The sequence below is a fragment of the Oncorhynchus mykiss genome, chromosome 16, assembly GCF_057628025.1.
Source record: "Oncorhynchus mykiss isolate SJ-2025 chromosome 16, ASM5762802v1, whole genome shotgun sequence".
Classification (NCBI taxonomy): Eukaryota; Metazoa; Chordata; class Actinopteri; order Salmoniformes; family Salmonidae; genus Oncorhynchus; species Oncorhynchus mykiss.
Genome location: NC_143037.1, coordinates 59324443 through 59337487, shown reverse-complemented (window position 1 = coordinate 59337487; position 13045 = coordinate 59324443). Strand labels below are relative to the sequence as shown.

Below are 13045 nucleotides of genomic sequence, written 5' to 3'. Positions count from 1 at the left end.
CCAAAAATATTATTTGTGTAAGAGAAATAGCTCCGTTTTGTTCATCACGGTTGGCTAAGAAAAAAAAACGAAAATGCAGTCACTTACAACGGCAAACTTTTTTCCAAATTAGCTCCATAATATCGACAGAAACATGGCAAACGTTGTTTAGAATCAATCCTCAAGGTGTTTTTCACAATTCTATTCGATGAAAAATCATTCCTGGCAGTTGGTTTCTCATCAGAGCCAAACGGAAAAATACTGCAGCTGGAGATTACGCAATAATTGCGACGGAGGACACCAAGCGACCACCTGGTAAATGTAGTCTCTTATGGTCAATCTTCCAATGATATGCCTACAAATACGTCACAATGCTGCAGACACCTTGGGGAAAACGTGGAAAAGGTAAGCTGACTCCTAGCTCCTCCACAGCCATATAAGGAGTCATTGCCATGAGGCGGTTTCAAAAAATGCGGCACTTCCTGATTGTATTTTTATCTGGTTTTTTTCTGTAACATCAGTTCTGTGGCACTCACAGACAATATCTTTGCAGTTTTGGAAACGTCAGAGTGTTTTCTTTCCAAAGCTGTCAATTATATGCATAGTCAAGCATATTTTCGTGACAAAATATCTTGTTTAAAACGGGAACGTTTTTCATCCAAAAATGAAAAGAGCGCCCCCTATATCGAAGAAGTTAATGCACGAAAACTTCAATCAGTTTTACCAAATTTCTATCAGCATGTTAAGTGTGCAACCAGAGGGAAAACAATTCTAGACCACCTTTACTCTACACACAGAGACGTGTTCAAAGCTCGCCCTCCATTTGGCAAATCTGACCATAACTCTATCTTCCTGATTCCTGCTTACGAGCAAAAATTAAAGCAGGAAGCACCAGTGACTCGGTCTATAAAAAGTAGTCAGATGAAGCAGATGCTAAACTACAGGACTGTTTTGGAAGCACAGACTGGAATATGTTCCGGGATTCTTCCGTTGGCATTGAGGAGTACAGCACATCAGTCACTGGCTTTATCAATAAGTGCATCGAGGACGTCATCCCCACAGTGACTGTACGTACATACCCCAACCAGAAGCCAAGCCAACATTCACACTGAGCTAAAGGGTAGAGCTGCCGCTTTCAAGGAGTGGGACTCTAACCCGGAAGCTTATAATAAATCCCGTTATGCCCTACAACGAACCATCAAACAGGCAAAGCGTCAATACAGGACTAAGATCAAATCGTACTACATGTGGCAGTGCTTGCAAACTATTACAGACTACAAAGGGAAGCACAGCCGAGAGCTGCCCAGTGACACAAGCCTACCAGACAAGCTAAATAACTTCTATGCTCGCTTCGAGGCAAGTAGCACTGAAACATGCATGAGACCATCAGCTGTTCCGGACAACTGTGTGATCACGCTCTCCGCAGCCAATGTGAGTAAGACCTTTAAACAGGTCAACATTCACAAGGCCGCAGGGCCAGACGGATTACCAGGATGTGTACTCCGAGCATGCGCTGACCAACTGGTAAGTGTCTTCACTGACATTTTCAACCGCTCCCTGTCTGAGTCTGTGATACCAACATGTTTCAAGCAGACCACTGTCGTGTCTTTACTATCATTAACCAGTTGAGACTATGGGGGCGCTATTTCATTATTGGATAAAAAAACATGCCCATTTTAAGCGCAATATTTTGTCACGAAAAGATGCTTGACTATGCATGTAATTGACAGCTTTGGAAAGAAAACAGTCTGACGTTTCCAAAACTGCAAAGATATTATCTGTGAGTGCCACAGAACTCATGCTACAGGCGAAACCAAGATGAAACTTCAAACAGGAAATGAGCAGAATTTCTGAAGCTCTGTTTTCCATTGTCTCCTTATATGGCTGTGAATGCACCAGGAACGAGCCTGCCCTTTCTGTCGTTTCTTCAAGATGTCTGCAGCATTGTGACGTATTTGTAGGCATATCATTGGAAGATTGGCCATAAGAGATTACATTTTCCAGGGGTCCGCCCGGTGTCCTTTGTCTAAATTGGTGTGTAATCTTCAGTTGCGGGCATTTTCTCCTGGGATTCAGGAGAATAAGCACACTTCCACGAACGATATATCATCGAAGAGATATGTGAAAAACACCTTGAGGATTGGTTCTAAACAACGTTTGCCATGTTTCAGTCGATATTATGGAGTTAATTTGGAAAAAAGTTCGGCGTTTTGATGCCTGGATTTTCATTTTTTTTTGGTAGCCAAACGTGATGTACCAAACGGAGCGATTTCTCCTAAACAAATAATCTTTCAGGAAAAACTGAACATTTGCTATCTAACAGAGTCTCCTCATTGAAAACATCTGAAGTTCTTCAAAGGTAAATGATTTTATTTGAATGCTTTTCTGTTTTTTGTGAAAATGTTGCCTGCTGAATGCTAACGCTAACGCTAAATGCTACGCTAGCTAGCTACTGTTACACAAATGATTGTTTTCCTATGGTTGAGAAGCATATTTTGAAAATCTGAGATGACAGTGTTGTTAACAAAAGGCTAAGCTTGAGAGCTAGCATATTTATTTCATTTCATTTGCGATTTTCATGAATAGTTAACGTTGCGTTATGGTAATGAGCTTGAGGCTGTATTCACGATCCCGGATCCGGGATGGCTAAGTGCTAGAGGTTAACTGAAGACTGGTAGTTTTTATAAAAAAGTGCTTAGGCACTATTCTAAGTTGATAACTATATGATAAGTTTACAGCTGTAAGGCACTCGTTTTGGGCAGTCTACAGGGATGACCTATGGACTTCTGGGAAGAAAACTGGTGAGTGCTGTAGAGTCCAAGGCCTAGAAGTAAATGTTCAACTTTACTAAGGCTGGTATTTTGCTTGGACCCTTAAGTGATCCTAGCATAAATCCTAATTGGATGTTCCGTTGTGCATGTGCGTTTATGCTTACACAAGCGCGCATGTCAAGGGAAGAAAACCAAGTATCCTGGCAGATTACAACTTGTTCAGAATGAGTCTGACGTAAGGTAATTTTCAGGTCAATGCCTGGAGGTCAGTCAGAATTGGTGTCAAGGGAGTCTGTAGTAGTTTTTACTACAAGTCACTGTGTCTTTCACTATTGTAGTGGTGATAGGTATGAAGTCTATTTCATAGCTATGTTATCCACGGAGGAGCTACCCTCACGACGGAAGTACTCTTTAAGTATTGGACCAGTCGTACGTGGTGTGATCGTGGTTAATGATTCTAATAATTTTCCTCCTGAATGGAGGATTCTATTTATTAGTGACGTGTGTTAACCATTGGAAGAGTGCACTGGAGATTCCCTTCCACATGTTGCACTCTGAGTGACTCCTATGTCACTATTGTCAAGGGTAATTTGATTGGTTAGGTCTCTAACCTTCTTACTGATTGTAGCTAGACTGACTGTCGCTGGCATTGGTACTGGTGCTCAAAGGGACCAGTTATCCTACCGATTTATTCTGAAATATTATACTACCGGAACACATGATTGGAGCATTTTACTAGTTGTATTGTAGTTGAACCTACACATGGCAAGGAATGATTATTGTTGCCATTTGTTTTGGAGGTGGACAAGTCCACTGGACTTCCTTTATGACCAGTGTGGTACACCTCAGTACTATCTTAGATGTGTTCTAAGATAATCCCCGTCTAGGGGCCTGTCTGCTCCTCACTGTTCTCATAGGGGAGTTTACAACTAGATTTGATTTATGCTCTGGTGGCCTCGTACGGTGTTGTCCATAGTCTCAACCCCCCCACCGGCCTCGATGAGGCTCATCATGGGTCTGGGCTACTGTTCCCCCCCCTTTGTGTCTCGGGATCCCCCCACCAGCGGGTGGTGTTGGTATCCAAGGCTCAAACGAAAAGGTCGGACCCTATGTAGGAGTTGTCAGCGGCCGCGTTGTTATGAGAATGGCTGTAACCTTTCAGTACCTGCGAACTGAGACGAGGATATCGGTCTGTGATATCGCAAAGTGTTTCACCAGTGAGAGTCATCGGGTCAGTTGCTGGACTGACGCCATTAGTGTCATTGTAAGGGGTGATAGTCCCCAACAAAGCAGGTGTATCATCGGAAGCAGTGTATACTCTGCGCATCAATGTTTTTCTCGCTGAGATGGCCCCAGTGCTTGCAGAAGTGTCCGAAGGGCAAGAGGAGTTCATCTCAACTACCGTATTGCACGACTGCAAGGAGGAGGGAAGTTGCGTATTCACAGAGACAGCTGGCTCGAAATCATGAAAAGAATGGTCAATCAAGTTGGCTGATGGAATGTGTCGAGATATCGTAATATCTCCTTGGATCGGATTCTGCCCCAAGAAGTTTTTAAACATATTTTTCCCAAGGGGTGCTTTCGACAGATACCCCTCGTGAATGACTGCGTTGCAGCTAGCGTTAGGGGAAGACAGTGTGGTCAGTGGAGAAGGCACGGTGGCCTGTGACCATACCTGGTTGGTTTTCCAATCCATCAATGGGAGTAACCGACCCATCAAGTCTGCTCCAAGTAGCAGGGTTACAGTTTCGAGGCTGGTAACATACACAGGGTGAACGAGCGATACGTGCTTGAAGTGTAGTTTCAGCATGACTCTCAATGTGATAGACGTGGTAGTCTGAGTGACCCCTCGAAGTGTAGTGTCGCATCATTCCATTTTTAACCAACGTTTAGTTGGCTTCAAAGCCCTTTTGAGATCATCAAACAATGTTTGAGAGATGAGTGATATTGTCGCACCCGAATCAATTAGTGCATGACAAGTTAAGCAGTCCTCCAGGACGGTTTCCAGGTATGGCCGTTTAGATTCGTGGTTCGTGGACATATTTTCCACAAAGTGGAGTGGTTGTTCGCAACGATGTGATGTGCCATTTCTATTCAAGGTGGAAGCAGATTGACTTTTCCGATTTTGAGTGGGCTTGGCTTTAACGAAGCGTTTGACCTTTTTCTTCGCAACCTTTGTATCAGAGTCTATAGACAAAGCCCGGGGGCTTGTTTCTTGATCAAGCGGGCCCTGGATAGGGTCTTGAATGAGAGCGGGAGAAATTTGAACTTTAACGTCCTTGCTATGGGTGTTAATTCCTGCGGACCTGGTGTCCAGTAATTCCTTGTCTAGTCCTTGTGACTTATCTTTTACCCTTTTCTCAAATTGTTCTCGCTTTAGTTCTTCCCATAGTGGAACTTCTGGAGAACATTGGTCTACGTTTTGATCGTCCTTCAACCCTTTGTTACCCTTGTGCTCTGACACTTTTTGTGGGTTCGGTGCAGGAACATAGTGAACAGGTCGATTGTAGCGGTAGTCATGTTGATGGCGACGTACTTTACAGTTATTTCGACCGCGGAGTTTATTGGAATCATGGTTTCATGGTAGAAACTGTTGTTGTGCGTCATCTCTCAACGCTCCAATACCTGATAATGCACCCTCTAACTGGATTGAATGCTCCTGGTCAAACTTCAAAACCAAGTGGTCAGGGCTCTTAGCGTTGTGAACTTTTGATGCCTCAAAAGCTGTGCTTGCAAGCTCTCTGAGTTGTAAGATAGGCAAGCCAACGTGGGCGGCAGGGCCCAAGTAGGCAATGAAGGTAGGATACATGTTCAACAGGGACATTTGTTTAAAAGGTAACAGGTCTTCCATGCCTGTTTCAGTGAGTAGGCCAAAGTAAGCTGAACGAAGCCTATCATAGTAAGCTTGTGGGTGTCCGTTCCGAGCTTGTTTGACGGTGTTAGCCAGTGAGCTATCGTGTTTGTGAGTCGGGGAACCACTGAATTCTACTTTGAAAGCTGTGGCAAGTTTAGCGTAGTCATTTAGCACGTGTTGCTGTTGTAGACGAATGAACCTTGTCACGTGTCTATTCGATGTTCGCTTCAACAGGTAAACTCTGTCAGAACCCGTAGCCGTCGGGTAGCCGTCCAACGCATCCTCTGTCAGCTAGGAACGTCTCAGTATCGTTTGGCTGACCTGGAACGGGGTCAAAGGTGGGGAAATTCTTGATGAGTTTGTCAAGGTATTCCGCGCCAAGCGGGCGGAGAGGGTTGGCTGTTGTTGGCCAAGAGGCACAGTATTACTCATTGCCGAATGGCCAAGAGGAGAAGACTGAGGGACACATGAGGGAGGCAAGGTCTGAAACCTATCGTCTTTACTCCTGTGAGTACAGGGCTCCGGTTGCTTGGATTGGTAGTCACGCTGTAGGACTTCCTCCAGATGGTACCTAAGGGTGGTATTCTGCTGCATTGCAGAGTCCACTTGAGCGCTTAGAGTACTGATTTTGAACACGTGAGTGTCACACTTGCTCCTTTCGGTCTCAAACTTATCTGTCATGGTTTGCAGATAGAGGTCTTGAGTACGGAGCGAGAGATTCAGTGATGAGATTTCCTCCGCTTGCTTAGAAATAAATATTTCCATCTTCATCACCTGAGTTCTCATCATTCATTTGGTCAGCTACTTCAATGAGTTCTGCTGATTTGTCATCCAACTTTGTCATTGTGTTCATTAATTGATCGTCTTTGGTCTGCAGCGTTTTGAGTAGAACCGTGTTACTTTGAGTAACGTTCAACAAAACTGCATGCATGTTATCAAGTTGAGTGCTCCAGTTTGTAGATAACTCTTCAGATTTCTCTAGTTTGGCGTGGACATCATCGTATTTAGTTTTGGCTTAATTGATTTGTTCCTGTAGCATATGATTTTGTTCCTGTAGAAGACAATTTTGTTGAAGAGCTTGTGCTTGTTCATCGTCATACGTTTTTGCAATTACATTTAATTGTTCAGTTTTCAAGTGCAGTTCCATAGCTAGCAGAATTTTTCCCATTTCTGCATTTGTCATTGGTTTCCCGGTCCTCTCCCTCTGTCCCTTTATGTCTCCCATTACCTGCTCGTGCTTCAGCTGTGCACTGCGGTATTGGACAGATGCCAATCTTGGGTGGCAAGACATCAGGGCTAGACTGGAGCGAACCTTTATGAGGCCTGCGCCCGATGGTTGATTTTGGAAAGCATTGTTGTCTGCTTTTCCACTAATGGCATAATTAGGGTTGGGATCGCTGCTGAGGTCAGAGATCAATCCATTTGCGGTTGGAGGTTCACTAATTAGCGGGCGAGTGGGGACTACCCCCTCTCATAGCTTGCACATTATTAGAACATTTTGAAAGTTAAAAATGTTTTTCCTAATTTTCCAAAGTTTGGTTTTGGAATATATTGGGAGCTGCAAAGACGATTTTAATCTATTTATAGACGTTAATGAACCATCAATACTGGACAGTACTGTAGAACTTGGACGAGAATGAATTTGCAAAAGCAAATTGAATTAATCAATGATAATGATTAATCATACCTGGATAGGCTATCTGGGTATTAAACCTTCAATTAACCTGGGAAGTTGGTTCATCTAGGTTACTATTGCAAAGCTTAAAGTGTCTCATTTAACTGGAAGAACCTTGAAAGGTATGTCCGACAATTTAAATAAATTAATTGAATGAGACGATAATACCCAAGCAATTGAGATTGCTGGATTATTTTAACGTCATCCACGTTTGGATTTCCAACACTTATTTTAAGAGATGTCTTGCGATTCTTCACGACCAGTGATGCAGAATGCTGAAATCAAACGGAAGTACAAAGGGCGGGACTTCCGTCGCGCAAGGCGGAGGAATTTAAACGGAACACAGGAAGTGAAAAATGTTCCCTCTCTCTTAGCTTAGCATCTCGTGCCAGCTATATCACGTTCTAAGCACAAAATAATGTCCTCTCACCATGGAAAGGGTGGGTTTACTAGTGACGGTACATAATATGGGTATGCCTGTAGTCAGTCCACATTGGTTTAGTGTGGTAGGCGGACAGAAATACTTCTGCTCGAACGCCGAAGATCTATCCTCTAATTTCTAACCTTTCTGGCTCTAGAAGTTAATATTGACCGACAGAAATAGTACCGTTTGGCCTAACGGACTAAATCTGGAATTTATCACTCATTGCTCTTACGCTAAAGAATACTACCAGAGGTGCACTGTAGCCTCTTCAGAATAGAATTCCACAGCATAGTCTAATTCTATATTAGATTCCTTACACCGGGGCGTCATAAATGTATATTATCAAAATGACCCAAACGTGCATCCTGGTTTTAGTCTTCACAAGGGGGCGCCATAAATGTAATGTCTTTACTATCATTAACTGAAGACTGATAGTTTTTATCAAAGATTCTCTGTAATTAGTTATTACGTGATCAACTGATTAATCACGTAACTAATTAACTAGGAAGTCGGGGCCCCAAGGAAAAATATTTAGATTACAAAGTTATAATTTCCTAAAATAACTTTTCAGATATTTTATCTGATCAATTAGTCTTCAAATTAATGAATTATTTATTTTACCTCACGTTAGTCTCATTCCAAATGTCGTAAATTGTTGGTTATCTGCACGAACCCAGTCTTCACTATGAGTCATCCATACATCAATTGTCTTAAATCATTTATTTATAACTAAGTAATTCACAGAAATGCATAAACAAACAAGGTAAATGTGGTCTGCACATGAACGCTCACTCATTCGGGAACAATTGCAATCAATATATATATTTACGCTCAGTGTGTCGTCTTGATCGCTGGTGAAAAGTTCATTTATTTTGTAGAATTGTCCGTCTCTCTCCCTCTCTCTCTCGGTTGTGGTTAGAGGGGATTGTTCAGAGTGACATTCATTATAGAATGGTTGTTTCGGCGGTTGTCATCCTTCGCATTCAATGATACCGAATTCCTAGCTTCAGACTAGTAATTCATATCAAAGACTTGTTCTTATTCTGTCGGTATCGATAGTCTAAGAGTTTAGCCACGTGGTATGGTTAAAAGATTCAGCAATAGTCTACAACCTTTGTCATCCTAATGGAGAAAAACATGGTCTGCAACCTTTAGCCATCTCGTAATTGAGGTAAGCTCGGTCTGCTGATCGAAAACCCGAGTGGGGGTTTTATTCGGAAGGGCCGAAGAGGGCTGTCCCAAGATGTCTGACCCTAACTGGGCTCAGGGGCGGTGCAGGATGTCTGACCCTAACTGGGCTCAGGGGCGGTCCTCTGATTTAGTTCAAATCAAAAGGGAATTGTATTTTTCTTCATTAAACAGTCCAAAATCATATTACACAATTATACAAACAGTATCATACTCACTCATTCATCTTATACAACAATTAGATGTAAATCTCATATCTGAGGCTATTATATAAACAGCGTTATGGTAATGTGGCCACACCGTCTCCCATGAGCTTCCCAAGTTGTGACAAATGGAACAGTTCGTAGCTGGATTCTTCACCGATCTTTTATACTTTCTCCGGAACATGAAATTTGTTCGTACCTCAAGTTCTGTGAGGTGGAAGGATTTCCTTTGTTCTCCATGAAAATCTACTCTCTCTACTGTGTGGCCATGTGGCAGGGTCTTCTCAGGAATTTACGACATCGCTCTGACCACAGCAACCTAATTGAAGGAGGCAAGGGGGAGGCAGGGAGAGGGGGATGGGCTTGCTATTCCCAAAGAGGCCAACGTCATGACACCACCATAGTTCCCTGTGCCTAAGAACACCAAGATAACCTGCCTAAATGACTACCGACCGTAGCACTCACGTTTGTAGCCATGAAATGCTTTGAAAGGCTGGTCATGGCTCACATCAACACCATTATCCCAGACACACTAGACCCACTCCAATTTGCATACCACCCCAACAGATCCACAGATGATCTGCACTCCCTCTGCAACTGGATCCTGGACTTCCTGACAGGCCACCCCCAGGTGGTAAGGGTAGGTAACAACACATCCACCACACTGATCCTCAACACAAGGGCCCGTCAACACGATGGGACAGCCTATAGGGAGGAGGCCAGAAACCTCTTCCTCAATGTGATCAAGACAAAGGAGATGAATGTGGACTACAGGAAAAGGAGGACGGAGCACGGCCCCATTCTCATCGACGGGGCTGTAGTGGAGCAGGTTGAAAGCTTCAAGTTCCTTGGCGTCCACATCACCAACAAACTAACATGGTCTAAGCAAACTTAGACAGTCATGAAGAAGGCACGACAAAACCTATTCCCCCTCAGGAGACTGAAAAGATTTGGCATAGGTCTGACCTGTTGCATCACTACCTGATATGGCAACTGCTCGGCCTGCGACCGCGAGGCACTACAGAGGGTAGTGCAAATGGCCCAGTACATCACCGGGGCCCAGCTTCCTGCCATCCAGGACCTCTATACCAGGTGGTGTCAGAGGAAGGCCCTAAAAATTGTCAACGACTCCAACCACCCTAGTCATAGAATGTTCTCTCAGCTTCCGCATGTCAAGCGGTATTGGAGCGCCAAGTCTAGGTCCAAGAGGCTTCTAAACAGCTTCTACCCCCAAGCCATAAGACTCCTGAACAGCTAATCAAATGCCCCCCCACCCATCTTGCTGCTACTCTCTGTTATTACCTATGTATTGTCACTTTAATAACTCTACCTACATGTACGTAATTACCTCAATTACCTCGACACCGGAGCCCCCGCACATTGACACATTGACACGTTGACTCTGTACCGGTTCCCCCTGTATATAGCCCCGCTATTGTTATTTACTGCTGCTCTTTAATTATTTGTTATTCTTATCGCTTACATTTTGGGGGGTATTTTCTTAAAACTGCATTGTTGGTTAAGGGCTTGTAAGTAAGCATTTCACTGTAAGGTCTACACCTGCACATGTGATAAATGTGAATAATAATAATTTGATTTGATTTTTTACGGTGTACTTGATTGTAGAGTCAGGCATATCTGACTGTACTGTCTCCTCCGTTCAGGCAAAGCGTCCTCCAATGATGACGATGTACAGAAGTCGGACGTGTCCTCCACGGGACAGGGGGTCATAGACAAAGACCACCTCGGGCCGCTTCTGCTTCAGGTGAGACCAAAGGTCACTACTCTCCTCTTTGATTGGCTGGCTGTGCTGACTCTGGCCTCTTATTGGCCTTTGTACTGACTGTTCATGTGTTTTCCCTCTTTCCTCAGGCCCTGGATGGTTTTCTGTTTGTGGTGAACCGGGAGGGCAGCATAGTGTTTGTGTCTGACAACGTGACCCAGTACCTGCAGTACAAACAGGAGGAGCTCATCAACACTTCCGTCTACAACATCCTCCATGAGGACGACAGGGAGGAGTTCCACAAGAACCTGCCCAAGACCAATGGTACCACACACACACACACACACACACACTGTGACCCACCTGCTCACACACAGAGAGCTAGTGCTAAGCAGACAGAGCGTGGCAGAGCTGTCAGTCACACTCAATGGGCCAGACAGTGTAAAACAGGCCTGTGTTATATTCAGATATCATGGCAGCCATCTGGAAACTACTCACTACTGAATAATGCACCTCTGCACTTCCCCAGCTTTCATTCTCTGTGTGTGTGTGTCTATTTATAAAGCTGATTAATTATGGATACGGGTGCTCAGCTGAACCTGCTCCCCGATTTACTCCCCAGCAGTGGCAGCGGCTCCAAAGTGTCATCATCTCTCACTCTGTGTTTTGTACTTTCTGTCTTTTTCACCTATTCTCTTGTCTTTTTTTATACTTAACTTAGTGTTCAATAATGTGGTTGGTAGGACTCTAGTTTCTTTCTTTTGCTTTCCCTTTCTCTATATTTATTTTGTATTCTCTCTCCTCCCTGCACCTCTCCCCCATCATTATCTCTGACCCCGTGAATGAAATACGCTCTCTCTGCACATTGCTGTGAGATGACCACTCACCACTCAACTGGGGCTTCACACACACACACACACACACACACACACACACACTTACACAATCCCCTGTGTGTGTATAGGGGGTGGGATGTTTTTGTTTCTTGTGCGTGTCTGTTTTCTCCCTGAATCGACCCCTCTGTCCAGACTAAGTGCTGGTTAATTGTGTCTGAGGGGAAATGCCGGGCCTCACGGCCAGGCGGTGTTGTTGTCTCCATCAGGCTGGAGAAAGGATCCTAACGGTCTAAGACCTTGTTAAATCATCTCTCAGTATCAGTTAGAAACCCCCATGCCCTAGGGCCCCTTCTCTGTACAGACACATGTTCCCTCCCTTCACCTGCCCTGTCAGAAACAGACAGGTGGAGGCCTTGGTCCCTGATAAGGCATCAGACAGACTGGAGGCCTTGGTCACTGATAAGGCATCAGACAGACTGGAGGCCTTGGTCCCTGATAAGGCATTAGACAGACTGGAGGACTTTGTCCCTGATAAGGCTTCATACAGACTGGAGGACTTTGTCCCTGATAAGGCTTCAGACAGACTGGAGGACTTGGTCCCTGATAAGACATCAGACAGACTGGAGGACTTTGTCCCTGATAAGACATCAGACAGACTGGAGGACTTTGTCCCTAATAAGGCTTCAGACAGACTTGAGGACTTTGTCCCTGATAAGGCTTCAGACAGACTGGAGGACTTGGTCCCTGATAAGGCATCACAGACTGGAGGACTTTGTCCCTGATCAGGCTTCAGACAAACCTTGGGGGAGACTGGGGCCCTGTTCCAGACCTTCCTCTCTCATGTCTTAATCTTTGATCTTACATGTCTGAATAGGAGAGAGGCCATGTAATGGAACCTGTGCTATTTTAACACATTTTTAATTGTGTTTGTGTCAGACAAGAGAGCATGTAGGATGGATGCTAAAAATATTTTCACAGGGCCTACAGTAGGATCTCTCTCTTTGAAGTTTAGTTGAGCACCCCTCCCCCACCCCATCCCCTTTCTTGTGAAGGTGACCCTCTGGGTGGCTGTGCTCTGATGAGGAGTCAGGGCCCAAATCAGGATAGATGGCTGGGTGTACCTGCCTACCTGGCTGCTCTGCTCCCCTCCTGCCCCCGGCAGCTGCACAGGGCTGCAGGGATATTGGAAATCGACACTTCAGCTACATTAATCCCATGGTCCATTTAGCCAGCAATCAGAACGAGAGGGGATACTTCTGCTTTTAGATTTAAGAAGGAAAGTAGTAATACTCTAGCAAGCAGTGCTGATTCATCTGTCACGTGTGTTGTGTGTGTGTGTTGGTGTCCCAATATTTGAACGATTTAGAAGATTACACAATGCATCTTTCTTGA

At 44.4% G+C, this 13045-nt stretch overlaps 1 protein-coding gene across 3 annotated transcripts in view; it reads left to right on the top strand.

The window, feature by feature from the left end:
- The window catches only part of LOC110492379 (nuclear receptor coactivator 3), a 113520-nt gene that overhangs the window by 86239 nt on the left and 14236 nt on the right, over window positions 1-13045 (top strand). For all 3 annotated transcript variants that reach the window (XM_036947354.2, XM_090203524.1, XM_036947353.2), the window contains 2 exons: window positions 10759-10859; window positions 10967-11141. In XM_036947354.2, coding sequence (XP_036803249.2) covers window positions 10759-10859; window positions 10967-11141 — 276 coding nt within the window. The remainder of the gene's footprint in view (window positions 1-10758; window positions 10860-10966; window positions 11142-13045) is intronic.